Source organism: Eretmochelys imbricata, chromosome 7 (assembly GCF_965152235.1).
Source record: "Eretmochelys imbricata isolate rEreImb1 chromosome 7, rEreImb1.hap1, whole genome shotgun sequence".
NCBI classification, from domain to species: domain Eukaryota; kingdom Metazoa; phylum Chordata; order Testudines; family Cheloniidae; genus Eretmochelys; species Eretmochelys imbricata.
In genome coordinates, this window is record NC_135578.1 from 30,938,060 (window position 1) to 30,964,209 (window position 26,150).

At 56.5% G+C, this 26,150-nt stretch overlaps 3 protein-coding genes across 8 annotated transcripts; 2 read left to right on the forward strand and 1 right to left on the reverse strand.

Annotated features, from left to right (window-relative positions):
• Positions 1 to 258: 258 nt before the first annotated feature.
• NUDT22 (nudix hydrolase 22) lies at positions 259 to 3,811 on the forward strand. Of its 2 annotated transcripts, none has more exons than XM_077821397.1 (6): positions 259 to 302; positions 1,437 to 1,950; positions 2,189 to 2,296; positions 2,374 to 2,471; positions 3,111 to 3,204; positions 3,460 to 3,811. In XM_077821397.1, the coding sequence occupies exons 2-6, from the start codon at positions 1,483 to 1,485 to the stop codon at positions 3,562 to 3,564; spliced, it is 873 nt and encodes a 290-aa protein (XP_077677523.1). In that variant the 5' UTR covers positions 259 to 302; positions 1,437 to 1,482; the 3' UTR covers positions 3,565 to 3,811. The 2 variants fall into 2 exon arrangements, with proteins under 2 accessions (XP_077677523.1, XP_077677522.1); XM_077821396.1 differs by lacking the exon at positions 259 to 302 and adding an exon at positions 943 to 963.
• A 1,659-nt stretch (positions 3,812 to 5,470) lies between these two features.
• Positions 5,471 to 10,338, forward strand: TRPT1 (tRNA phosphotransferase 1). Of its 5 annotated transcripts, none has more exons than XM_077821710.1 (7): positions 5,471 to 6,273; positions 6,965 to 7,046; positions 8,398 to 8,567; positions 8,909 to 9,086; positions 9,305 to 9,357; positions 9,578 to 9,688; positions 10,217 to 10,338. In XM_077821710.1, the coding sequence occupies exons 2-7, from the start codon at positions 7,037 to 7,039 to the stop codon at positions 10,301 to 10,303; spliced, it is 609 nt and encodes a 202-aa protein (XP_077677836.1). In that variant the 5' UTR covers positions 5,471 to 6,273; positions 6,965 to 7,036; the 3' UTR covers positions 10,304 to 10,338. The 5 variants fall into 5 exon arrangements, with proteins under 5 accessions (XP_077677836.1, XP_077677834.1, XP_077677832.1 ...); XM_077821708.1 differs by lacking the exon at positions 5,471 to 6,273 and adding an exon at positions 6,354 to 6,555 and having other exon boundaries at positions 9,305 to 9,361; XM_077821706.1 differs by lacking the exon at positions 5,471 to 6,273 and adding an exon at positions 6,354 to 6,555.
• FERMT3 (FERM domain containing kindlin 3) lies at positions 9,985 to 24,598 on the reverse strand. The gene is made up of 15 exons (XM_077821705.1): positions 24,468 to 24,598; positions 23,157 to 23,324; positions 21,510 to 21,743; positions 20,848 to 20,973; positions 20,431 to 20,599; positions 19,169 to 19,271; positions 18,744 to 18,851; positions 18,023 to 18,157; positions 17,835 to 17,884; positions 17,451 to 17,575; positions 16,763 to 16,869; positions 16,215 to 16,430; positions 15,685 to 15,809; positions 15,237 to 15,378; positions 9,985 to 11,035 (listed from the first exon to the last, which is right to left on the reverse strand). Exons 2-15 carry the CDS (start codon positions 23,314 to 23,316, stop codon positions 10,856 to 10,858), a joined length of 1,980 nt encoding a protein of 659 aa, XP_077677831.1. The 5' UTR covers positions 23,317 to 23,324; positions 24,468 to 24,598; the 3' UTR covers positions 9,985 to 10,855.
• Between the last annotated feature and the right edge of the window lie 1,552 nt (positions 24,599 to 26,150).

Sequence of the window (26,150 nt, forward strand, 5' to 3'; positions counted from 1 at the left end):
TGGATACTGGAGCCATGGTGCAGCGCAGCCGGCAGGAAGCTAGAGCCACCCAGCTGGATACTGGAGCCATGGTGCAGCGCAGCCGGCAGGAAGCTAGAGCCACCCAGCTGGATACTGGAGCCATGGGGCGGCAGAGGCATCTGGGAGGTAGAGCCACCCAGACAGACACCAGAGCCATGGGGCGGCACAGCCGGCAGGGAGCTACAGCCACCCTGAACCAATCAGCGCGGCCGCAGGCAGCAGCTGACTTCCGGGAAGGGGGCAGCTGGGGCCGGGCCGTGGAGCTGGAGCTGGAGCTGGAGGTAGCGAGCCCGCCGCGGAGCCCGGTGCGGGGCCGCGGAGCGGAGCGCCCGGGGCTCCCGCGCTGGGGCCGGGCTGTGCCGTGGGGTGAATGGCCCCACAAGGTGCCAGGGGCAGGCTGCCCTGCAGGGCTGGGGTCAGCCGGCAGCAGCCCCGCCCCCGTGCTCCTTGCCGCCGGGGAGGCGGGGCTGTCCGGTTTATGGGCAGCCAGGAGAATAGAGACGGGGTCCACGGCTCCCAGCTCTAACCGCTAGACCCCATTCCCCTCCCAGAGCCGGGGGTAGAATCCAAGTGTCCGGGATCCTAGCCCCACCCCCCAGCTCTCATCAGTACAGCCCCAATTATATGTGTGTGGAGTTTAACTGGCAGCTTTGGGGTCTCACCCGTAATGACCCCACCATCCCTACGGGCCCCTTCCCCGGTCAGAGGGGATGGCATGAGCCTGTGGTACTTCCCCTCTAGGAAGTGGCTGAAGCCCAATCCCCACCCCAATCTGCTCAATGCACCAAGCAGCCTTAGGGCACACGCATTCTGTGGGCGAGGGGCTTCTCAGTGGGATGGGGGAGGTGTGCGGTGCCCATGCAGCCAGTTTGCCGGGGCAGTGGGATGGCATGTGGGGCCCGTGGGGCCCTCTCTCTGGGGCAGTGGGAGCCAGATCTCCAGGTGAGTGGGGGAGGCTTCGTGCCCCTGGGGCCAGGTCTCTTTGGCAGTAGAGGAAGGGGGGTGTCAGCCATGGGCCTAGATCTCCTGGGCAGGAAGGGGGCATGCAGTGCCCATGGGGTCAGTTCTCTGGGGCAGTGTGGGGAGGTACAGCATCCATGGGGCAATCAGGGGCATGTGGTGTCCTTGGGACCAGCTTTCTGGGTGGGTGCAGTGCCTATGGGGCCAGCTCTCTGGGGCAATGGAGGGCATGTAGTGGACATGGGGACAGCTCTCTAGCTTAGGTGGGGGAGGGGTGTGTGGTGCCCATGGAACTGGCTCTCCAGGGTCAGGGGAGGAACACAGTGCTCATGGAACCATCTCTTTAGGGCAGTGTGGGGCCTTGGTATCCATGGGTTTGGCTCTCCAGGGTGTGTGTCATGGGGTAGTAGCCTGGCAGAGAAGCTGAGTGATCCCCATCTTTTCCTCCCTCCCAGATGCCCTGAGTCTGGTGTCCAGGGACAGGGGGCACAGGGAAGCACCATGGACCCTGAGATCTCCATCATGCTACAGTGTCCGTCTCCCAAGGGCCTGGCAGAGACAGAGGTGCAGGCTGAGCTCTCCCCAGCCTACAACCGACGCCAGCTGCCTGGGGGCCAGGCCTGGATCGATGCTGTCTGGGAGGCCCGGTGCAGCCACAGCCCCTGGCTTTTCAACGGCTCCAAATTCCGGCTACACTCAGCCCAGCTGGATGGGGGCTCCCTGACCTTTCGCCTGGGCCTCACCTGCTACAAGGACTTCCTGGGCACCAACCGGGCTGGCATGGCCAGGCACCTTCAGCAGCAGGGGCAGCAGGACTTTGGGGACAGCCAGGCCTACCTGGCAGAGCCACTGGGAGTGGGTGCCATGGTGCATACTGCCGATGACTGCTTCATCTTCCTAAGGCGCAGCCTGAGGGTGGGCGAGGCACCTGGCCTCGTAGACATCCCCGGGGGGCATCCTGAGCCACAGGTGGGTCCACTCAGCACCCCTAGAATGGAAAGGCCCCAGCTCCCATTCCCCACCCCCGATGCAGCCAGTTCTCCCCCACCCTGGGAAACCTTAAATCCCACTTCCTGCCCCCACTGCACATCTCCTGGACTCCCTGTAAGCGCAGGGATGTTTTTTTCCCTGGCATCCACCTCCCTTGCTGTGTTCCACTCCAGAGGTGGCTGCATTTCCTGACCCTGGGCTCCTTCCTCTGCTGCAGGCTGTGGTGGGGGACGTCCCAGAAGAATCCATCCGTTCGGAGGATCTCCCCAGACAGATGGTCGTCAAGGAGATCTTCACCTCCATCCTGCGGGAGATCCGAGATGAGGTGAGAGATGTGGAGTATTGGCTGTTGGTGTCTATGTGCTCTGCTGCCCTTCACTAACCTGCCTCCCTGCTCCATAGGTCAACCTGTCACTGCCCACCCTAAGCCAGCCAGTGCTGCTGGGCATTGCTCGGAACCAGACCAGCGCAGGTCGGGCCAGCGCTGAGTTCTATGTCAGGTAATGGGGCTAACTCAGTGCACAGAGAGGTCCTCGGCTACAGGGAGAGCTCAGGAGGCAGAGGCCCGGTTTGGCAGATCAGGCGCAGGCACTGTTGATTTAACTGCTGGCTTAAACCCATTTCCTGACTGTTTGGATCTAGAAGCTAGAGGAACCCTGAAACTGGTGATTGATGGGATGGATCCAATCAGAAGTTGAAGTGCAACCTCCCCCCACATGCTGGGGCCCTGGCTTCCTCTACCATATCCTCCCTATCCCCCAGCCAAAATAAACGTACTAGCATGGTGCCAAGACTGGGGCCTCACATTGTGCCAGGTGCTGCACAGACACACAGTGAGACAGTCCCTGCCCTAAGGAGGTCGCAGTCTAACTAGACAGAAGAAGGATAGTTATCCACATTTTACAGATGGGTAAACTGAGGCACATAGCAGGGATGCCACTTGCCCAAGGTCACAGAGAGAGTCAGTGGCAGAACTAGGAATAGAACCCGGGTGTCGTGAGTCCCAGTCCTGTGCTATTACCACAAGGTCAGGCTTCAACTTTGCTGCCCATAGAGACAGAGAATAAACAGGGGTAGCTGCCACTGGACCTCAGGCCCGGTTGTCTCCGTTCTGCTAATGGAGCTGCCCCATGTCCCAGGTGCAGTCTGACGTCGGAGCAGGTGAAGCAGAGATATGAGATCGGGGGGCCTGAAGCTCAGGAATCCACTGGCATCATCTTTATCAAGAGAGAGGTAAGGAGAGGGCACAGCCTGGCAGATGGGAATAGAACCCAGGAGTCCTGACTCCTGGTCCCCCTTCTCCAATCCACTGGACCCCACTCCCCTCTTAGATCTGGGAATTGAACTCCGGAGTCATGGGGGAGTCCCTGCTCTCCCAGCTCCTGTGGTCGATAAGGGTCACACGTGAGCTCTGGGTGGTGCCGGCAGGTACCCTGCCTCCCTGCTCCCTGGTACTGACCCCGTGGTGTCCCTGTGCTTCCCCTGCAGGACGTCCTGACTCTGGAGCAGACCGGAGAGATGTGGAGGGAGCTGTGCCCATCTGCCAAGGGGGCTGTCAGACTCTACACCCTGGTGCAGGGTGGGGGGCAGTGACAGGAAGGGTACCGACCCCCCAGGTCACCATGGGGCTTATCTGTGCCAAATTGGGCATCAACAGACCCTGCAAGCTCTCTGCACACGCCAGCCCTATGTCATGGAGCCAGCAGGAGGGGGATTACTGCAGGACCAGACTCACCTTTCCAGGGGCAGGGCCCTGCCCTGATCTGGGTCCAATTCTGGCTGTTTTACCCATTGCTGTTGAGAACCCATCTCCCAATAAAGAATTTATTCTTTGACTGCAGTGGCAGGTGCTAAGCCTCTGGCATGATCCCATTTACCAGAATGCACTGGGCTGGCCCAGCCTGGAAGGAGGCAGCAGCACCTCCCCATACCCTCCTATCTGGATGATCTCAGCCAGCTGCCACCAGAACTGAAGAGCGAGAGAGAGAGTGGGGGAGGGACTGGCTAGCTCAGGGGAGTGTGGAGTGTGATTCGGGGGTCTTTCCCCTCTAGGGGGCACTGGCACTTGGCCTTTCCCTGCTTTAGCCCCTTCCCCAAGGGCTACATGAGCTCTAGGGGGAATCCCTATGCCCCAGAGGGGGACTGGTGCACCCTGGAGACTCTGATGGGCCTGGGGCACCATCCCCATGCTAAGGAGGATGAGGGACACTGGGTTCCCCAGCTTTCTGGCCTGCATTGTCCAGTCTTACTATGCGGCAACCCCTCAGCCGGCCCTCTTGCCCCAGGGCTGGATACAGCACTAGTCGCTCATGATGATAATACAGAGGCTTCTGCCCCATCTCCCCTCCCAGAACCAGGGAGAGAAACCAGGAGTCCTGACTCCCAACCCCATGTTCTAACCACTGGACCACACACACACCCCTCAGGTAGAGAGGGGACAAAATTCCTGGGTTCTATCCTGGGCTCAGTGGGATGTGGGGGTCTAGTGGTTAGATCTGGGCAGGATCTTTCCCCAGTCAAAGCTGGGCAGTGGATGGGGTTGGCCCTGCATACCTATGGACATCCCATTCATGTCTGGAGGCGTCAGCCATAGGGGCCCTGGAGACATTAATCCTGGTCTCGGCCGGCCCGAGGGCAGCTCAGCCCCTAATCGGCTCAAGGAGGGGTGAATGGCTAGTTTGATGGTGAGGCCTGGAATCCCAGATGATTAATTGTATTCAAGTTGCCAATAAGCTGGATAATCGGAGCTGAGTGGAGGGAACGCCTAAAGCTTTGAGATGCAGCCTTCTCTCACGCCATCCCAGCCTAGGATCGCCCCTGTGGGACTATGGATGGATACTTCCCACCAACCCCATCTGTCCTGAGTCCTCTTGGCCTTCTCCCCATAAATTGCATTAATCTGCCGTGCCCCAACCCTGGGGGAAACTGAGGCACGGATAAGGTGATGGATGTGCCTGATGTCACACAGTGAGGCGGTAAAATCAGGAATAGAATCTACACGTCCTGATGCCCAGCCCCGCTGCTGTAACCACTAGGATTCCCTCCCTACCCAGAGCTGATAGTAAACTTTATCATCATCATCATCATATTCTTTGCAACTGCCTTGGCTGGTGGAATGAACTAGGTCAAGGGTGCGGGAGTCAGGGCCTCCCACAGCTGTCCATATCAGAGGGTGGTGCTGCGGAAAGGGCTCTGTGCTTCAAGGAGGTGAAAGGTGACTCTAGAAGCACAGGGTGCTGCCACAAGCCAGTCTGACTCACTGAGTCACCTCCTGCTGGCCAGGGGCTGCTGTCATGGCCTCAGCTACCCTCAGCCCCTGCCCCCAACCCCAACTTTAACCCCTAGACCCCACTCCCTGCCCCGTGCTGAGGATAGAACCCAGGAGACCTGACTCCTAGCTCCTACCCAGAGAGTGGATTGCACAGTGTGGGGTACCTCATCCTTAGCCTCAGTTTACCTGTTCTTAATTTCACCCCATTTTTTCCTCATTTACCCCCCATAACACCCTCTTTTCCTGCCCTTCCCCATCTCCCATTGCCCTGGCTTAGGGTGGGGCTGGCATCTGGGACGATTCCTTCTGTAGCAGGGCTGTGGCCCTTCAAACCCCCTTTGCAAACAGGAGACCCAGCAGTTGGCAGCCAGAGCTGGAGCTGCCTGCAGAGCGGGTGTGGGGCGCCACCATGTGTGGCCAGGCAGCAGTGCTGGGCCTGCTGCAGGGTCTGGACTCAGCCCAGAGTAGAGAGGGAAGGGGGCGGATGGATAGATGGGGATAGGCAGGCAGGTGGAGAGAGTGACCTGAAGAAGAGCCCTGTGAAAGCTTGGGAAGTAGGTCTAATAAGAGCTATTACTCCATGCGCCCTGTCTGACTCAGATAGGTGGGCCTGGGCCTAGACAGACAGTCAGAGGCAGCGGTGGAGGATGAACCCTGCTTCCAAGAACCCCTGCCCCCCCAGATTATTCCACCTTTTCCCAGTAGGGGGAGTCTCCCCCCGCCCACAACAAGTGCCCCTGGGGCATGTAGGAGCTGGAATACCAGGCTAGTTGGGTGCCCACGGCTGACCAGTCCTACCTGAAAGACTACAACTCCCAGAAGCCTTTGCGGCCCAAAAGCTCGGCCTCCAGGCCACGACCTTGCCCATGATGCTTGGTGGGTGGGGCTGGAGCAGTTGAGTTCAAGTTTGCAGCTGTGGTTACTGGGAGACTGGCAGTCTGATCTGGTCTGGGACTGGGTGACTGCCCCCGGCAAGGGAGCGCTGAGACAGAGGAGGAGGGGAGCGAGAGAGCTGGGGAGTCAGATTGCTGGTGGGAGAGTGGGATTGGTTGTGAGGGGGTCCTGGGGGAGGGAGACAGGGCAGTGGGATTGGTGGGGAGAGGGGGCAGGAGAGTGGGATTGGTGGGCAGGGGCTCTGGGATCAGGGTAACTGCTTTTAGGCATTCTAGGGAGGCTGAGGCTGTACAGAGCCCAGGAGCAGGGTGGGAGCGACTAGCATGGATCCAGGGGGAGCAGAATCTCAGCAGCCCCTCCCTAGGGCTCCTGGGAGAGGGAGCCGGAAGTCTGGGAGTCGAAAGAGGCACCAGGACCAGGTTAGAGCTAGTCATGATTTCCCCTGACCCAGACTCTAAACCCCAGTCAATCTCCTCCCATGGCTGAGCTGGTGACACCTGTCTCCATGGCCAGACTTCTTGCAGGGGTTCTCCCCTCCAGTTCAAGCGTGGTTGGGTGGGGGTGGCAAGAGCTGACAGGAACCCCTCTCTAGGGGTGAGTTGGGACTAGAACCCAGGAGTCCTGGCTCCCAGCCCCCCTACTCTAACCCATTAAACCTCTCTCCTCTACCAGAGGTCGGAAATAGAACGCAGGAGTCCTAGCTCCCAGTGGCTCATTCAGCCCTTTCTACTGAGGCTGGTAGTGGTGTGTGGGGGGGGGGGAGGCGGGGGTTCCCTCGGGGATGAGCCCTCACCACTTCCTCCATTCTCTGTCCCCCATCTCTTTCAGAATCCAGATGTCCGTCTGTCCAAAGCCTTGTCCTATGTTTTGCGTCATGGAGCAGCCCAGCTGGGGCTGGAGATGGGTGCTGGTAAGTGCACCCATACTCCCATGCATTTGCTCCCCCTGGCCTTGCAGGCAGGCTTCAGAACAGCACCTCTCCCATAAAGAGAGAGCTACTGAACCCCAGCAGAAAGGACTGAGACAGGGGACCCTCTGCTTAGGTACAACCCGCCATGCTGACATGGGATCCCTGGCCTGTGGCTGCCCCTGGCTCTCCTACCTGCCCCTGGGGCCTGAAAGGTCAGGGGGTCATTATGGGGGGCACTTGGTATTGATGCATGTGCTCCCTGCTCCTAGGGAGGTGGTGGGAGAGAGAGCACAGAGAAGGGGACTAGGGCTGGGCCTGCTATCCACAGACTCATTGCACTAAACAGCCCAGCCCCTTGCTCCAGAGGGTGTTCCCCCTCACAGGTTACTGGGGGCAGGGGTGTGCTGACATAAACTGGCCTGCCCTCTGCTGGAGGGCCCATGGATGGGCACTGCCCCAGGACACCTGGGTTCTTCAGCCCCTTAGTACCCTGGGTTGGATCTGAGGAGAGCCTGAGGGGTGTGGTAAGGGTTAGGGCATCATGTGGAGGCCAAACTGGTCTTGTCCCTCAGTCACCCCCAGTGGATTGCATAGGGAGATGATAGAGTTAGACAGATCTTGGCATAGTTGGTCTAGGGGGGTGGGAGATGGGGTAGATCAGGTCTTGGCCTTGCCAGTCAGGGGAGGGATGGGTTAGAGCATGTGAGGACAGGTTAGAGTATGTGAGGACAGGTTAGGTCTAGGCCTTACCGGTGGAGGTTGGAGGGATGAGTAGGAGCTGCAAGGGGGTGTCAGTCTCGGCTGCACTAGTTGGGGGTGCAAAGGGGGTTTAGATCTTGGCCTAGCCAGTTGTGCGGGAATGGGATAGGGCATGCGAGGAGGGGCAGATCTCGCCCTTGCTGGTTGGAGGAACAATGGTGTACAAGGGGGGCGGGGTGTTGTGCAAGGAGGGAGGATGAGGTAGGGCATGCAGGGGGCAGGTCTAACCCTCGCTGATTATGGGGATGGGGAGGATGTGACAGGTTGAATGAGGGGTTTGGAATGTGGGCAGGGCAAGCCAGGGGGTCAGGTCTTGGCCTAGCCCATCGAGGGGGGGATGGGGCAGGGTGAGCGAGGGGGACAGGTCTCTGCCTAGCCCGTTGGGATGTGGGAAGGGGGCAGGTCTCTGCCTAGCCTATCATGGAGGATGGGAGAGGACAAGGAGGGTAGGGATGCCAGGCCTCGGCCTAGCCCATCAGGGTTTGGGGGTGGGGCAGGGCAAGCAAGGGGAACAGGTCTCGGTTTAGCCCATCAGGGTGTGGGGAGGGGGCAGGTCTCGGCCTAGCTGATCTCATCTATCTCCCCTCCCCAGATGGGTTCCTAGACGTGGCTGCCCTGCTGAGCCTGCCCCGCTTTGGGGGGGTCTCTGTGGCTGATGTGCGACACGTTGTGGAGACTAACGAGAAGCGCCGCTTTGCCCTGCGCCCCCACCCTAGTGATGGGCGCTTGCAGATCCGCGCCAACCAGGGGCACTCACTGCAGGTGCTGGGGGAGGGGTGATGGGCAGCAGAGAGGGATCCCTCTTCTGGGGAAGTGGCGGGGGGCAATTGAGTGGTGCGGGCAGGGGAAATTCTACAACCTGGGGCCCAGAGTGCGGGGGATGGGTCAGAGCAGGATAATCACTCTCCCAGGATTAGGAGGAGTCAGGGGGCAGGACAAGATCCTTGCTTCAGGGAATGGGGGGCAGGGGCACCTGGGACATAAGAAGGGGCAAGAGAATGGGGGCTGGAGGGATGCCGAGAGGCTGATGAGGGCTAAGGAAAGCACAAAAAGGGACTCTAGGCCAGAAGCTCCATTGTGATATCCCTCCATTCCCTCACCAGCAGGTGTCAGAGCTAGAGCTGATCCCACTGCTGGAGCCCACAGCCCTACCCCAGACCATAGCCCATGGCACTTACCTGCGGCACTGGCCGGCCATCTGCCGAGGGGGCCTTTCCCGCATGGGGCGCAACCATATCCACCTAGCACCTGGGCTGCCCGGGGATGGACATGTCCTCAGCGGTGAGTGTGCATGCTGTACTGGGGAGAGAATCTAGGAGTCCTGCCCCCCTGTCCCTGGTGCAGTAATGGGGAGCTGTCTTTGGGGGTGGAGGGCTGTGGTCCTGAGGGACGCTGGTGGCTCTGTGTACAAAGCACAGTCAGCTGGGGGGATGTGGGTGGGTCTGGGAGTTGCTCCCCATAGCCTGCTTTTGACCACCTCTTTGACTATTGATCCACAGGGATGAGGCAGGACTGTGATGTGGCTATAGTGATTGATGGGCCCCAGGCACTGGTAGGTGAGTAAGGGGACGGGGAGGGCAGTCTCCGGTGGAAACAAAGAAGGTTCCTCAGCCCTTCCAACTGAGGCACCTTCTCAGCAGCAGAACCCAGGAATCCTGGGTCCCAGCCCCCTCCTCTAACCACTCAATCCCAGTCCCCACCCTGAGTGGAGGATAGAACCCAGATGTCCTGGTTCCAATGGCCCTGTGCCTGTGCATTGCTTCCCCATGCAGATGGGATCCAGTTCTATCGCTCAGCTAATGGTGTCATCCTCACACCGGGTGATGCTGAAGGCCTCTTGCCTCCCCGGTACTTCCAGAGAGTCCTGCAGCTCCGGCCTGACAGTAAGGGTCTCTCCCACCCTGCCTCCTACCTTCTTGGGGGGGAAAAAAGGGGGGATGGCTTGGCACTGGGGGTGGGACAGTCTCTGACCTCTCCATTACCCCCACCCACTAGAAAGAGGGGAAGGGACTTGTCCAAGGTCATATTGCAAGTGGGGCGGAGGACCTAGCGGTCCTGACTCCCACTACCTCTGCTCTAACCCACTAATTTCCACTCCCCTTCCCACGCTGGGGATAGAACCCTGGAGTCCGGGGAGTCACTGTAGAACCCTTCCACAGAGTCACGGACCTGCTCGACATGGTGAGAGCTTGGTTTATTACTCTGTGTTTGCAGTCCCAGTTGACGTGCCCGGCTGGCAGCTCGTGGCAGAATCCAAGTAGCTCTGGTTTTGATCCGTTCCCAGGGAGTGGCAGAGAAGTGCCCATGAGCCGATGGAGGGTCCTGTTATTCCCTGGCATACTTGGCAAGGGCCGGCAGGTTCAGGAAAGCCAAATTCTGCCAACCCATTTCTGAATCCTTCTCTCTTTCAGGGCGTTTGCTACCCCTCGAGTGACTCTCACAGGGTCCAGGGCCATGGCATGGAGGAGAATCAGGCAGGAGAGAGCAGTGCAAAATAAAATCCCTATTGTTCCATCTGCTGCAGGCTCTTTAACCATCTCTCTTCTGGATTTGCTTGCCTTGCTTCCCCGCGTGCTCCCCCCGCCCACCGCTGGGGTAAGGCGTGCTGGCTGGGGACCTGTACTCCCCCTCCCATAGAGCACATGCAGGAGTGCTGGGGTGGCAGGGAGCACGAGAAGGGATGGGTGGATCAAGGGGTGGCTTGGGCTGGGGTTGTGTAGGCCATTGCAGGGTGGTGTTGTCATGGTGTGTAGGTAATTTGAGGAGTAGCAAGTGTTGGGCTGGCTGGGTTGGTTAGCTGAGTGTGTATGGAAAAGTGGAGACTGGGGTTGTGGAGCATGGGGGGAGTGGCTTGGGAATGTGTGTGTAGGGATTGGTGGGCTGTGTTGTGGGTAGGAGGGAATGGGGGTAGGGGACTGGGTTGGGTCGGTATGTTGGGGATAGGTGGTTGGGATGGGTGGGTGAGGGCTGCTCCCTCCCTGTTGGCGGGGCTAATGTTGGTCCCTGCTGCCCCCTGGTACCCAGCAGGGGATAGGAACAGTGCTGAGTGCTCACAGGGCCTCGTGGCCCCCTGTCAGCTTGTAGAAAAGCTCCTCATCGAGGCCCCGGCCCTTGTCGGTGGAGCGGGTGGACAGGAAGATGTACCCCCCGATGTACTCGTGCACGATATTGCACCTGGCCGACACACAGCTGAATGCCACATTGATGTGCTCATCAAACTCAATCGCCACCTGGGAGAGAGGACAGTAGTGAGGGGCTGGTTGGGGAAGAGAACACAGGAGTCCTGGCTCCCACTTTTTAGTGTTGTTAGAAACTGGGGAACCTTTTGGGGAAGAAGTAGCCTGTACCGGGGGAGGATGGACTCCACCTTAACCAAAATGGAACCAGATAGCTGGCATGTAAAATTAAGAAGGTTGTAGAGGAGTTTTTAAACCAAAAGCTGGAAGAAAGCTGACAGGTATGAAGGCACGCACAGCTCGGCAGAGACATCCCTTAGGGATGAATTAATTCAAGGGCAGACTCGATATCCTAAGATAGAGGATAGGAAAGAAGTTGGTAAAGTACAGATAGGAGCTAGGAAGCAATGATCAAACATACGAATCTCATTTAAACATAACACATGAAGGCAAGTGACTAAATATTGACAAAATGTACAAGGGCTTATATACTAATGCTAGAAGTCTAAATACTAAGATGGGTGAACTAGAGTGCCTGGCATTAAATGAGGATATTGGTATAAAATAGACATTACTGAAACTTTGTGAAATGAGGCTAATAAATGGGACATGGTAATACCAAGGTATGCAATATATAGGAGTGACAGTAGGTCACGCTGGTGGGGGTTAGGTGACACTACATGTTTATAAAAAGAAAAATCAAAAAGGTGAAAACCTTAAATGAATCAAACTACTGTAAAATCTCTATCAGTAGAAATTCCAAGCTTGAATAATAAGAGGATAGCAGTAGGATATACTGACCACGAGACTGACTGTGATTGTGAAATGCTAATGGAGGTTACAGAGGCTACAAAACCAGAAATCACAGTAATAATGTGTGATTTCAACTATCATACTGACTGGGTAAATGTCACCTCAGAATAGGGATGCAGAGATGACACACGTAAATGACTGCTTCCTGGTGCAGCTAGTCTTGTAACCCACAAGGGGAGAGACAATTCTTGATTTAGTCTGAAGTGGAGCACAGGATGTGTGATCCCAGAAGTAACTATTGCTGAACTGCTCGGTAAAAGTGACCATAATGTAATTAAATTTAGCATCCTTGTAGGGGGGAAAATACCAACCCAACCCCCCCCCCCCCATGGTTACATTTAACTTTAAAAAGGGAAACAACACAAGAATGAGGATGTTTGTTAGATGGAAATTAAAAAGAACAGTCACGGGGGTACAGTGCGGCTTGCAGTCAGCATAGAGACTACTTAAAAATACCATAATAGAGGCTCAGACTAAATGTATACCCCAAACCAAAAGAGACATGGCTAAGCAACAGCGTATTGGAGGGGAAAAGTCACCCTTTAAAATGTCAGGTTTCAGAGTAGCAGCCATGTTAGTCTGTATTCGCAAAAGAAAAGGAGTACTTGTGGCACCTTAGGGACTAACAAATTTATTTGAGCATAAGCTTTTGTGATCTACAGCTCACTTCATCGGATGCTCAAATAAATTTGTTAGTCTCTAAGGTGCCACAAGTTCTCCTTTCCTTTAAAATGTGGAAGTCAAATTCTAATGAGGAAAATAAGAAGGGGCACAAACTCTGGCAAGTAAAATGTAGAAGTGTCATAAGACAGGCCAAAAAAGAATTTGAGAACTAACTTGCTAAAGATGCAAAAACTAACAATAAGAATTTTCTTAAGTACATCAGAAGCAGGAAGCATGTCAGACAATCAGTGGGGCCACTAGACAACCAAGGTGTTAAAGAAGCACTCAAAGAAGACAAGGCAATCACAGAGAAGCTAAATGGATTCTTTGCATGGGTCTTTGCAACAGAAGATATAGGGGAGGTACCCATATCAGAGCTATTCTTTTTGGGTGACTAATCGGAAGTATCGTCCCACATAGATGTGTCAATAGAGGTGGTTTTGGCACATATTACTAAAACTAAACAATATTAAGTCACCAGGACCAGATGGTCTTCACCCAAAAGTTTGAAGGAAGTCAGATATGAAATTGCAGAACTGTAGTATTTAACCTATTGCTGAAATCAGCCTCTGTAGCAGATGACTAGAGGATAGCTAATGAAATAGCAAATTTTTAAAAAGGCTCCAGAGGCAATCCTGGCAATTACAGGCCAGTAAACCTAACTTCAGTACCAGGCAAATTGGTAGAAACTGTAGAAAAGAACACAATTATCAGACACAGAGATAAATACACTTTATTGAGGAAGAGTCAATATAGCTTTTGTGAAGAGAAGTCATGGCTCACCAGTCTGGTGTGATGATTAAGGGTATGGAATGGCTTCCATACAAGGAAAGACTAAAGATTAGGGCTGCTCAGCTTAGAAAAGAGACAACTAAGGGTGTGTGAGAGATAAAGGTCTATAAAATCATGAATGGTATGGAAAAAGTGAATAGGAAAGCGTTATTTACCTTTTTCCACAATACAAAAACCAGGGGTCGCCGGATGAAATTAATAGGCAGCAGATTTAATACAACCAAGAGGAAGTTCTTTTTCACACAATCCACAACTAACCTGTGGAAGTCATTGCTATGGGATCTTGTGATGGGCAAAAAGTATAACTGGGTTCCAAAAAGAACTGGATAAGTTAGTGCTGGATAGGTCCATCAATGACTATTTGCCAATATGACCAGGGACATAACCTCATGCTTGGGGTGACCCTAAACCTCTGATCGCCACTAGCCAGGTGGATCACTCCATGCCTCCCGTGTTCTGTACACTCTGGCTGAAGCTCTGATATGGGCCACTGTTGCCCAGGATACTGGGCAAGATAGATTAGGGCTTGACCTAGTAGGGCAGTTCTTATATTCTTAGAATCAGTTACAAGATAATAGGGTTAGAAGAAATAGCCAGCATGGATTTGTCAAGAACAAATCATGCCAAACTCACTTGATTTCCTTTGTGGACAGGATTACTGGCCTAGTAGATGGGCCATAGTCCCACATGACACTCTCATAAGCAAACTAGGGAAATGTGGTCTAAATAAAATTACTATAAGGTGGGTACACAACTGGTTGAAAGACTGTCCTCAGAGTAGTTATCAATCATTCACAGTTGAACTGGGAGGATGTATCTAGTGGGGCCCTCCAGGGGTCAGTCCTGGCTCCAGTACTATTCAATATGTTCATTAATGACTTGGATAACAGAGTGGAGAATATGCTTATAAAATTTGCAGATGACACCAAACTGGGAGGGATTGCAAGTACTTTGGAGGACAAGCTTAGAATTAAAAATCACCTTGACAAGTTAGAGAAATTGGTCTGAAATCAACAAGATGAAATTCAATAAAGGCAAGTGCAATGTACTACTCTTCAGAAAAAAAAAATCAAATGCACAATTACAAAATGAGAAAGAACTGATTACGTGGCAATGTTGCTGAAAAGGATGCAAGGATTACAGTGGCTCACAAACTGAATGTGAGTGTCAGCAGCTGCAGAAATGGTTAATATTATTCTGGGGTGGTGCAAGAGTGTTGCATGTAAGATATGGGAAATAACTGTCCTTCTCTGCTTGGCGCGGGGGAGGCCTTGGCTGCAGTACTGTGCCCAGTTCTGGGCACCACATTTCAGGAAAGATGGGAACAAACTGGAGAGAGTCCAGAGCAGAGCTACAAAAATGATAAAAGGTTTAGAAACCCTGATCTAGGAGGGAAGGTTAAAAACACTGGGCTTGTTTAGTTATGAGAAAAGACTGAGGGGACCTGCTAACAGTTTTCCAATATGTTAAGGGCTGCTATAAAGAGAATGGGGATTAATTGTTCTCCATGGCCCCTGAAGGCAGGATAAGCAGTCGTCCTTAATCTTCAGCAAGGGAGACTCAGGTCAGACATTAGGGAAAAACTTTCTGACTAAGGGTAGATAAGCTCTGTGACAGGCTTCCAAGGGAGGTTGTGGAATCCTCATCACTGGAGGTTTTTAAGAACAGGTTCAACAAACACTTGTAGGAATGGTGGCGGTTTATTAGTCCTGCCTCAGCGCAGTGGGCAGGACTTGGTGACCTCTCAAGGTCCCTTCCAGCCCTACATTTCTGTGATTCTGTAGACCCCACTTGCCTCCCAGAGCCAGGCAAGAGACTCCAGGAGTCCTGGAGCCCATCTCCACCATGCATGGGCACTGGAGAGGAGAAGACCCAATACAATTGTGTCTCCTAGGGCATTCCCCTACACCCCCTCTCCCTGTGCCAGACTCCATGATGGCTTGGCATTGCTCTTTATAGGCCCCAGCAGCCCCTTCCCTGCACTGACCTGACGGATGTCCCAGTTGACATTCCACTGGCGCATGTTGCTATACCGCCAGGTTTTCACCATGTCTCCCACGCCCAGGTCAATTCGGATCAGACGATTATTGGCGATGCCCAGGATCTCATCCTTCCTACTGCCCTTGAACCTGTGGAGCATGGAGGGGCTGGGGGTCAGGACTCCTGGGTTGTATTGCAGTTTGGGGGTGGCAGTCAATGGATTGGAGCAGGAGGGGCTGGGGGTCAGGATTCCTGGTTTCTATCCCTAGCTGAGCGGGGAGAGGAGTGAGGTTGAATGGGTTGGGGCTGGAGTGGAAGGGCTGGGCTTCGGGACTTCTGGGTTCTATCCCTGACTCTGTAGAAGTGTGAAGGGGGGTCCAGTGGTTAGAGCGGGGGGGGGGGGGGGTCAGGACTCCTGGGTTCTACCCTTGGCTCTGTGGGGAGGGGTGCCTCACCTGACCACAAAGTAGGAGATGCCGAAATCAGGCAGTGATTGCCAGGCCTGGATAAACCTCATCTTGGCCTCGGTGAGTGAGAGCTGGGCCACATTCTGATGGGCCTCCAGGATGCGCGGGGTTAACTGTGAGCAGGAGACATGGGTCAGTGTTCCAGTGTGTTCCAGGCCTGATCACTGCTTGGATGGGAGACCTCCTGGGAGGTTGGGGGGGGGTGCTCCCATCACAGTCATTGCTGGCCCCATTACCCAAGTGCAGCAGCAGGGGGTGCTGTGCTGTAGGGGGCAGGGCAGGGCGGGGGGCTCAGTGCAGGGCACTGTGCTGCAAGGAGCAGGGTCGGGGGCTCAGTAGTGGTGCTCTGCCCTTGCAGTCCTGGCCCCATTACCCAAGTGCAGCACTAGGGGGAGCTGTGCTACAGGGGGCATCTCCTCTTGCAGTCAGTGTTGACTCCATCCTGGGGCCAGGCGTGCTGTGCTTCAGGGAGTGGGGCATGGAGCTCAGTAGGGGTTGCTGCCCCAACCCCCACCTACTTGTTTGGGCTTGAATTTCTTCTGGTAGCGCGGGGACACCAGCCACTGGGTGCCTATGGCTTCGGCATCGGGGGCCACGGGCGCGTCAGGACTGGCTCTCTGCAGCTGCAGGAAGGATAGGATGTTCTGCACCTCAGACTGATACGTGCTGTCTGCCATGGTCCGGCCTTTGGCTGCCAGCCGGCACCCTGCCATCCAGCGGGCATACTGTTGCTCCTGCAGGGGGGGAGGAGGAGGAGGAAGGGAAGGGAGGGAGTTAAAGGAGGGGGAGGCACTAAAGACCCCCGGCTGGGACCACCGCTGCAATGCATCTTAGTAGCCAGACCCTGCAGCCCCTTTCTAGAAGATAATCCCATTCACCCACCAATTCACAGCCCCTTCCCCCAGTATAGCCCCACTGCAGCCCACCCTTTATGGTGTAATCCCACTGCCCTTTCACTCCCCACAACTCTCTTCCTACATGGTACAACCCAAATGCATCCCCCAGTGTGAGTCCCTAGGGTATAACCCACCCCACAGTCTGATCCCACTGCTGTCCCACAACTTACGTCCTCACAGCGCAGGTACACCTCGCTCATCCCCTCCGGAGAGGGCACCAGCAGTTTGATGCAGAACTTTTGGCTTGAGACGTTGACATCCGGTACCACCTCACAGCCTGAAATTGGTGGCAGGGGGAGTGGAATGCAGCATAATTGGTAATTAAAATGCTTTATTGTGTCTGCAAAAATACCTCAAAATCCCATGGGGCTGGGGGACAATCTCTCACCTCTGTGTTGACCTATGGAACTACTTGCCACAGGAGTTTTAAGGAGGCCAAGGCTTCAGGGAGATTAGATCTGGCTGTTAGTTGATGCCAGAGACCATTGACTGGCTGTGAATGGCAGGGGCCAGCAAAGAAAATCCTGTCCTTTTACTTTCAGTTAACTGTGGAACTCCCTGCTACTGGCGTGCAAAGGGCCCAGGAGGTTGGAACAGAGAGGATGTGAAAGGGATTCCCCTGCACCCTGAGCGCGGACAGCAAGACACCTTCATGCTGCAGTTGGAATATACATGATGGGAATCCCGCCCAGCATTGCCTGGTGAGGGGAGCTCAGTGTTGAGGGAAGGCTTATGTTCAGTTCTCTGAAGCAGCAGACTTTGTGCGAGCTGGGACACAGCGGGCTGGATGAGCCCATCTGTCTGATCTGGGAGGGTGTGGGGAGAAGAGATGCCAGGGAGAGGGGATACCGTACTCACCCTTGAGACTGAGCTGCTGTACAGGCTCACCCAGGGCCTCCTCACGGCTCTTGTAGTAGGAGATGGAGGTCTCTTTGAACATTACCCAGTACTGCTTGTAGCCCTTCAGCGTCAGCTTGCGGGGCCTGTGGAGGGGGGCATCAATGCCAAGGTGGAGGGGGCACAGTTGGACACCCCCCAGATGTGGGAGATACACACAGTCCCCCTAGGGCCCTGAGCTGTGACATGGGACGGGTGCAACAGGATAGCTTGGGGGATGGGGTCAGGCATGTTATTGGCACTGTGAGCACTAGACCCCACGTTGCTCCCAGAGCAGGGGTAGAACCCAGGAATCCTGACTCTCAGCCCCCACCCCCAAAGTGAGGATGAGAGTCTGAAGCTCACCTGAATATCCGGAGATAATCCTTCAGCTCAGGGATGGCGGTGAGATTTTCCTGTCAGGAGATCAAGACACAGTCACCCCCTGCTACTCCAGTCCGGCCCCCCGATGCCCCTCAATCCTGCCGCCTCCTGATATTCCAACCCTGGATCCCCCCACAGCGCTGCTGGTGCCCCTCACATCCGCCCCTTACCAGCATGTCCGAGGTTGATGTCCCCCCCTCCAGCTTGACCTGGAGGTTGGACAGGGCTGAGTCCAGGTCATCCAGGCCTTGCTCCCTGGCTGGCTCCGTGGGGTCAGCACTCAGTGAGAGCTTGTTGATGTGATACTGGAGGGCAGGGGGAGGCCGGTTAGTTGGGAAGAAAGGGGAGGGAGATCTTCACCGCCCCACCCACCCAGATAGCCCCCACATGGGATTGGCCACTGGCTTGACCTGGCAGGATGGATCCTTGTTCACCTGGGTGGGAGAGCTCCAGATGTAGTTAGTCCTGGCCCCACTGGGTGAGCTCTGGGGAAGACAGACCCCAGCCCAGCTGGGGGTGGGATGTGGAAATATATTGGGTAAGGGTACTCTGTAGCGGGGAGGGGCTAGATCCCTACTAGGTGGGAGTGCTTGGGGGACAAAGGCGGGGGCAGATGGATCCCAGCCCAGGCGGGTGGGAGGGCTCCAGGGATGGTTACTCCTGGCCCCACTGGGTGAGCACTAGGGAAGGTAGATCCCAGCCTGATTGTGGGGTAGGCGGGGGTGTTCCATGGCCGGGGAGGGGATGGATCCTGGCCAGTTGCGAGTGCTTCATGTGAGGGAGGGAAGGGGATGGCTGTGGGGGAATCCCTGGTAGGTGGGGGTGGATTCCAGCCCAGCAGGGGGAGGTGGATCCTGGCCTAGCTGGGGGTGGGGGGCGCAGGTCCAGTACCTGCAGCGCAGCGAAGACCATCATCTCCTCCTCGGTGCTTTCGGTCTCCTCCAGCAGCACGGCCCAGCGTGCCTGCTCGTACAGCTGGGTGATGCGCACTGCGTCGTACTGCAGCATGGGGGACAGGAAAGGTGGGTGGGGGTTAGGGGGTCAATGGGGGAAATTAAGGGGGAGGAGTGGGGAGGGGGTGGGACAGGGGTCTGGAGGAGAGTTGGGTTGGGGTGGAGGGAAGGAGGGGTCCTGGGCTCCAGATCCAAGAAGTCAGTGTAGGTTTGAGGGGGGAAGGGAAAGTCTGGGGAGAGATGATGGGGTGTGGTAGGGGTTGGAGTAGCCAGGACAGGCTGGCTATATTTGGGGAGTGAAGGATGGACAGGAGACCCCAGGGGAGAAGGGTTGGAGGGGAGGGAGGCACACAGGGGTCCCACCTTGGGCTCCAGGTCAAAGAAGCTGTAATATTTGAACCGCAGCCAGAGCTGCTCGTTCTCCCGCACGTCCTGCTGCATCAGTGACCGCGAGGAGCTCAGCCACCTGGAGGGGAACACGGGAATTGTCATATTAGTAAGAACAGGTGTGACTCAGTTTCCCCACCCACTTGGGATTGCCACCCCCTGGGTGGGAAGGGGTTACACCTTCCTCTCTAGGGCAGGGTAGATGAGATGGCTGCAGGTCTCTATCTGGGGGTGGGAATGCACCATCAAGAACTGTCCCTAGGCAGGGAGCCCTGAAGCGACACTGAGACCCCCGCTGGCCAGCCAAGGGAGGCTGAACATGTGTGACCAGCACCAGGCAGCTGGAGATCAGGGGACAGGAGGCGGCTTCAGCCTGGCCCACACTTAGCCCGGCAGAGCTCTGTGGGCTGGGGAGGGAGAGGGCAGTGTCGCCGCAGAGCGTGAACCCTCGTGCAGATGCTCTGATCCCAGCATGGAAGGGCTTTGGCCACCATAGCTGGGGAGAGCTCAGCTGGTGGAACCACTCCCATGTGGGTAGAAGCTGCATCCCCCGGCAGGGGTTGCGGGAAGCTCTGCCAGTCAGGCCTGGGCTAGGAACTGGGCTGCCCATATAGCACTCATAAGGCAAGTCAGGGTTGGCTCTCCCCGTGCCCTGTCGCTGTAAGGACGGAAGGTCTGCCCACTGTGGGGTGCCCCCAAGGGCTCAGCAGCGATGGGGGAGGGAGGGTTCACTCTTGGATACTAAGGGTAACACTCCACCCTGGTCTAGGAGTGAGACCCCAGCCAGAAAACAGGGGAGACTGGCAGGAGCCTAGGGAACGGGGCAGGTGGCTGCCAGCATGGACTCCAGGCTGAGCCTGGCTTTCCATGCTGTGCTAAGGATGCTACGACGCTGGGTCCCAGGGGACTGGTAAACACTGGCTTGCTCTGAACAGGCTGCACTGGGTCACTTCAGGGCAATCAACGCAGAGGAACCTCTGGGGAGATATAGAGAGACATGGGAGTCTGGAGTCCAGGGCCCCGCCTAGATGTGCTGGAGTTGCGGGACTCATCCTAACTCCATGGCCCGGCCTGCCCGGGCGCCGTTAGAGGTGACGGTATAAAGGCTGGGGGTACAGATTGCCCTGGAAATCCATGACGGGACCCAGCTGTGGTGCTGCCCCCAGGCATAGAGCCAGCAGCCGCAGCTCTCCCGGTGCCCCTCAAGCCCAGCCTGCAGCCCCCCTCTCTCCTCTCACCGGCTGTTGATCTGGGCCTTCTCCATGAGGTTGCTGGGCCGAGGCATCTTCAGCACGTGCTCGGGGCTCAGGCCAGTCCAGCTCACTGACAGCATCCGGTAACAGGCCTCGGTGGTGGGGCTGTCCGAGAAATGGGCCGGCATCCCCCGGAACGGCTGCTGCTCCGCACCTGCAGGGAAAGGGAGGGCTTCTGCTCTGTGCACAAGGGGGGGTTAGCGGCGCCCAGGCAGATGCCTGCTGCCAGGTGCACACACAGTAGGGCAGGCTCTCACACCACTGCTTGTGCTCACTAGTGCACGTACCTTCTGGCACAAGCACACAGGGGTGCTCTCACATGCACTCACACGCACGCTCACCCCAGCACTCGCAGGGAAGCACACTCACATGCCCCTGCCCACCCCCTTCGCCCACACTCACTGGCTGGCAGCACCACCCCGCTGAGGTCAAAATCCTCCTCTGTCCCCAGCACCGGCCCCTTCCGCTTCTTCTTGTCCTTCTCCTCAGGCGCCCGCAGCAGTGACAGCTCCTCGGCATGCCGGATACCTGAGGGGAGGGGACACGGGGTGAGGGAGCTCCCCAGTAAGGGGGCCTTCCCCCATCTTCCCCTTATTCCATCTGTCTGGGCCCCCTGCCCCTCTCCCCCAAAAGCCCCATCCCTCCTCCCCGAGCCCACCCAGGCTTTTCTCCCTACTTTTGCTCCCCTCACCCCTTTGTGCCCCCTGCACACCTCCCCAACCCCTGCTCCTCCCCTTACCGCTCCCTGGGTCACCTCCTCACCCCAGACACTGGCCCATCTATGCTCCTACTCCCCACCTGGGAAGGGGCAGCCAGGGGAGAAGAGCCCCAGGTGCTAGGTAGATGTGATGTCACTAATTTGTCACGACTCCCCATGCACTTTTTCCAGACCACTTTAAGCACTGTCCCCTGCCCCACACCTCCAAACCCCCTACCCCTCTGCACCCTTTGCCTTTCCCTCCTCCACAACTCCTGCCCCTCCCTGATACTCACCCTCGATGTCTACCCCCAGCATCCTTCTCCACCCTGGCCCGTCTATGCCCCATCCCCACCCGGGCACTCACTCAGCACCCGGCAGATGCCAGCCACAGCACGGAAGACGGGCTCAGAGAAGCTGGCGTGGACGCGGATCATCCGCCGGTTGGGCAGCTGCAGCCGCACAGGCTTGTGCTGAGGTGTGTACCGGAGACGGGCATCTGCCTGCAGCCCGTACTTATCCAGGGTCCAGTTGGTCTTGAGCAGCCAGAGTTTCTTCTGCTCCCACCAGAGTGCATGGTCTGACCAGTTCTGCTTCACCTCTGGGGGCAGAGCACAGTAGTTTGCACAGGGACCCCTTGTCTGGCACTGAGATGCAGCCACCTCTGGCATGGGGCCTGTTTATGGGGGGACCCCTCGCCCAGCGCTGAGATGTAGCCAGTGCCGCCTCAGGGTGGGATAGAGGAGGTAGCTCCCAGTATAAGGAAGATGCTGCAACCCCAGGAGCTGAACTGTGCAAGCCACACACACGCAATACAACTACAGACTTCTAAACCAGAGCCATGGCTACTGGGGCAGGGTCCTGGCTTCCCCATGCTAACCACTAGGCCCCATTCTCTTCCTGGAGTTGGGAGAGAACCCAGGTGTCCCAATTCCCAGCCCACCTTTCTCTAAGCCACTAACCTCCCCCCCCCCAACCACCAGAGCCAGGAATAGACTCCTGAGCCCTGAAGGCTATTTATAGCCATAGGCTCTGGCTAGCTGGCCCCTTATCAGCTTCCATCCAGGGTATGGGCCTCACAGTCTCCAGCAGCAGCTACAGCTGCTATCTGGCACTGCCAGGGGAAGGTCCCCATACCACATAGACTGGCCACAGGAAGACATGGCACAGGCCCACCTCGTGTCCTGGGCAGATAAAGAGACACTTCCTGTTGCATTGGTCCCTGGGTGCCCCCTCCCACCAGGCCCCAGGCCCCTCCCTCGCTGGTACCGAGGGGAGTAGGGAGATGTGGGCAAACACTGTAGGGGAGTACAGGACAGAGGGAAGCACTTGGGGACAGACAGACGGATGGAGGGGGACGTGTGGGACTGACCAATGGATCACTAACACCTAAAGAACAGACAACTGGGCAGATTAGAGCCCAGACAGGCGTTCCAGGGTTGGCCCACCCCCTGGGTAGCCCCCATGCCCACAGATGGCAGGTGCCTGTTTCCCTGACACAGAGGGCAATTCTGGGGTAATCAAGGGGGTAGGAGGCAGTGCTCCAGCCAGACCCCAATCTTGCACAGAGTAGGAGGGGAGAGACAGGAACTGAGGGTGGAACTGGGCGATTGGGAGTCGCTTCCCTGCATCAGGGCCATGACTCAGCCTGCATCATGTGAGAGACTGGCAGGAACAGCAGGAAGTGGGGGTCTAGAGGTTAGAGCAGGGGGCTGGAAGAGGACTCCTGGGTTCCGTTCCCGGCTCTGGGCTGGGGGGGGGGAGGAGAGGGAATTTGAGGTGCCCTAGGGTAAAGGGTTGGGGAACCCCCTCTGATGCTAAGATGCGTGATGCTGGGAATCCAGCATCTACTGGCTACTAGAGGGGGAAGTGCAGCAGGGAAATTAAAGGGACAGAACCCCACCATCCACGCAGGGGCTCACCCATTGTGGGGAGAAGTGTGTAAAGTGGGGAGGGGATGGAAGAGGACACCCCTCCATGTAACCCACAGCAGCAGGGGGGACCCCACACTCACTGATCTTATCCACAATCTGCAGCATGATGCCCCCAATGTGTACATCCCCGGTGACTCGCAGGGTGAGGGGCTCAGCCTCGGGCCCCAGCTCCTCCACAGCCACTCTCAGCTCCCAGGAGGCATCGATGTAATCCCCACTCGCTGTCTTCAGCCCAGCCATGGCGAGCCCTGGAACGAGTGCAGCGCAAGGGTCAGGAGGGAGACAGGACACCGGAGTTCTGTGCGCTCCTCTGGAAAGGGAGCAGGGTCTAGGGGGTTAGACTAGGGGGCTGGCAGTCAGGACTCCTGGGTTCTATCCCCAGCTTCAATTGTCAGCGTAACAAGGATGGGGGGGGGCAGCTTGTCCCTTTCCCGCTCTGTAGGTCAGTAGCGCTGGGGTGGTACAAGGGGATGGAGGGGTGAGAACGACTTCACAGTTCAGCAAGGGACACTTCCCGCCCCTGCCCATTGCAGGGAGGGAGAGGATTTGCCTTCCCCCAAAGCATAGGGTGGAGGCAGAAATAGCTGGACCACTGCTCCCATACAGCAGCGCTAGGCTGGCCCAGTGTTGTGTTCAGGGGCTGCAGGGCACAGGATCACAGGCGAGATGGGAGCCAGGGAATCCCAGTCCCAGCAGGAGAGAGGTGGTGCTGGGTGGGCCCCTGGAAGTCTGTCCTGCAAACAGCTGACCAGACCAGAGAGCCAGGGTCAGGACTCACGGGTTCCATCCCCAACACTGGGAGGGAAGTGGGGTCAAGTGGGTTAGAGCAGGGAGGGCTGTGAATCAGGACTCCTGGGCCCATTGCTGACCATAGTGGGTCGGGGGACACACCACCAATCCTTCCCAACTCAATAGTTCTCACTCCCCAACCAGAGCTGGGGACAGAACCCAGGGATCCTGACTTTCCATCCCCCAGGTTGATATACAATCACAGTTTACCCCTGAGCCCTAGCTCACAGCTGAAGACCACAAGGGCTAATACAAATCAGCAGCTCGGTAAATGCCAGGAGCCCCGGAAGTAGGGTATAGAACCAGGCATATGAAGAGTGAAGCCTGGCCCCAGGGACAGCCTCCCCCCATCCTTTCAGCTGCCCAGGAGGAATTCTCCTATAGCTTGGTAGGAAGTGCCATGCATCTAACTAGATCACACCTCCATGCAGCCCATCCTCAACCTCCATCCAAAATGGGGTCCCCTCTTCCACTTCAGTGAAGGATTGTGCATAAGGGCACGTGGCAAATTGGTGGGGCAGGACAGATGGAGTGGGACCTGCCACGACACTGTAAAGCAGAACCTTCCACCCCCAGCCACCACCGCGCAGCCAGCCCCTTACCGATCCTGGCGTGGGCTCTGTCCGAAGCTCCCGGAGCTGTTAGCTCATCTAGCACTGATAGGGATCCAGCCTGGGCTCTGTCTCCCTCCCCAGCGTGCCTCCTGTCAAATCAGTCCAGCCCGTTGCTCTAGCCCTGGGCGTTTCCCTCCCCCCCACACTTCACTTCCTCTCAGCCGCTGAGCACTGTTTGCTCAACAGCTCCAGGGCTCTGCATTGTGTCTGTCTTGGGCAGGAAGTCCTTTGCATCAGGGCCCAATGGCAGCTCAGGCACCTGCCGAGTCCCTGGGATTGCTTTAGAGTAACACACCCACACTGCTGTGAGCAGTGTGTACGCCCTTCCCAGTAGGGACTCTCTCTCACTTTGTATTTGAAGCACCTAGTACCACAGGGGCCCTGATCTGAGTTATGGTTTGTGTAGCACCCAGCACAACAGGGCACCCTAGCTCAAGCCGGGGGGGGCTACAGTGCCTGGCCCCAGGGGAGGGCCATCCCTTTATTAAACCACAGAAGGACAGAGAGCAGCTATTGGAACACAAAGGGAAAAGGGAGCCTCCCTATGAATTTTCCTCTGCCCCACTGAGCAGCACATAGTGAAAACACAGTTAGGCAGTGGAACTCAGGGCCACATGATTCCATTACAGGCCAAAGGTTCAGGAAGGATTTCAGTTCATTCGGGGGCTAATCAAGCAGGTGGCAAGAACGTATGAGGGAAATGAATGGGAGCAGAATGCTGACAGGTGTTCAGTGGGGGAATGTGTCCTGCAGGCAGGACAGCAGGGTGACTTGAACCTTCCTCTGAAGCAGGAAGCACTGGTGAGAAGACTGATTCACTGGGCTGATTTGGTTTTGCAGTTCTTATGTTCCCACACCACTGTTGGCCACTGGAAGTTGGGAAACTGTTGAGAAGCATCCAGCTCTATGTTGCAACTGTGTTTGGAGTGCTAGGGCACTTATCACTTCTCCTACCACAGAACGCAGGTGTCTTGCTTCCCTAATTTTCCCTAGGTCACATGTTTTGGCAGAGAATGGTGCAGTCCCAACTCTTCTCTAAGCCATTGGACCCCACTCCTAAGAATGGAACCCCAGGAGTCCTGACTCCCAGTTCTGCTCTAACTGACCCCTCTCCTCCTAAAGTGAAGTGCAATCCTCAAAGCTTGGCTTGTCAGCATAAGACTGCCAGCCAGTGCAGTCCATCAGCACAACTCTGGGAGAGGGAGGGGGAAAAAAAAAAAAAAAAGCCTTGATCCCAGTTAACAACCAGGCCCCTGCTGAACACAGAGCTGAGTGGGTGTATCTGAGCAGGAGAGGGGAATGGGACTGGCTGCGTGGAAAGAGGGGGCATGTCAGACCACACTTGAAGTTGGGGGAAGCTGATGGGATAAGCTAGAGAGGGGAAAGTTTGAGCTGGGTTGGGGGATCAAAGAGGTATTTAATTCGCACCTGCCTGTCCTAAACCCTCCTGTAAGGAGAGAGGTGCAGATTTGGCCAGGCCAAATGCAGAGGAATAGCGCACAGCATTTTAGAGACCATTTTGGTGCATCACACTGGGATCTGAACAGCTAAGCCTGCGTCACATTGCTAGTTCCTGTTCTGCGGCAGAGCCCCCTTCCTGCCTCTGTGGGTGCTGTATTTATAGCAGCGGAAGTTCTGTTCAGGCACAGCCTCTGGGGAAGGGGGATGGGG

Bases quoted from the DNA above. Each gene is read 5' to 3' on its own strand.
- FERMT3 (XM_077821705.1), bottom strand. From the start codon at position 23,316: ATGGCTGGGCTGAAGACAGCGAGTGGGGATTACATCGATGCCTCCTGG. The intron at 20,600-20,847 runs GTGAGTGTGGGC...CTTTCCCTGCAG, and splicing joins CGGGGTGGTGCTGCCAGCCA to GTGCGGAGCAGCAGCCGTTC. The intron at 18,158-18,743 runs GTACTGGACCTG...CCTGCCCTCCAG, and splicing joins TGGTCTTCGCTGCGCTGCAG to TATCACATCAACAAGCTCTC.
- TRPT1 (XM_077821706.1), top strand. From the start codon at position 6,460: ATGGATCCAGGGGGAGCAGAATCTCAGCAGCCCCTCCCTAGGGCTCCT. The intron at 8,568-8,908 runs GTGCTGGGGGAG...TTCCCTCACCAG, and splicing joins ACCAGGGGCACTCACTGCAG to CAGGTGTCAGAGCTAGAGCT. The intron at 9,689-10,216 runs GTAAGGGTCTCT...TCTCTCTTTCAG, and splicing joins CCTGCAGCTCCGGCCTGACA to GGCGTTTGCTACCCCTCGAG.
- NUDT22 (XM_077821397.1), top strand. From the start codon at position 1,483: ATGGACCCTGAGATCTCCATCATGCTACAGTGTCCGTCTCCCAAGGGC. The intron at 1,951-2,188 runs GTGGGTCCACTC...CCTCTGCTGCAG, and splicing joins GGGGGCATCCTGAGCCACAG to GCTGTGGTGGGGGACGTCCC. The intron at 2,472-3,110 runs GTAATGGGGCTA...CCCATGTCCCAG, and splicing joins AGCGCTGAGTTCTATGTCAG to GTGCAGTCTGACGTCGGAGC.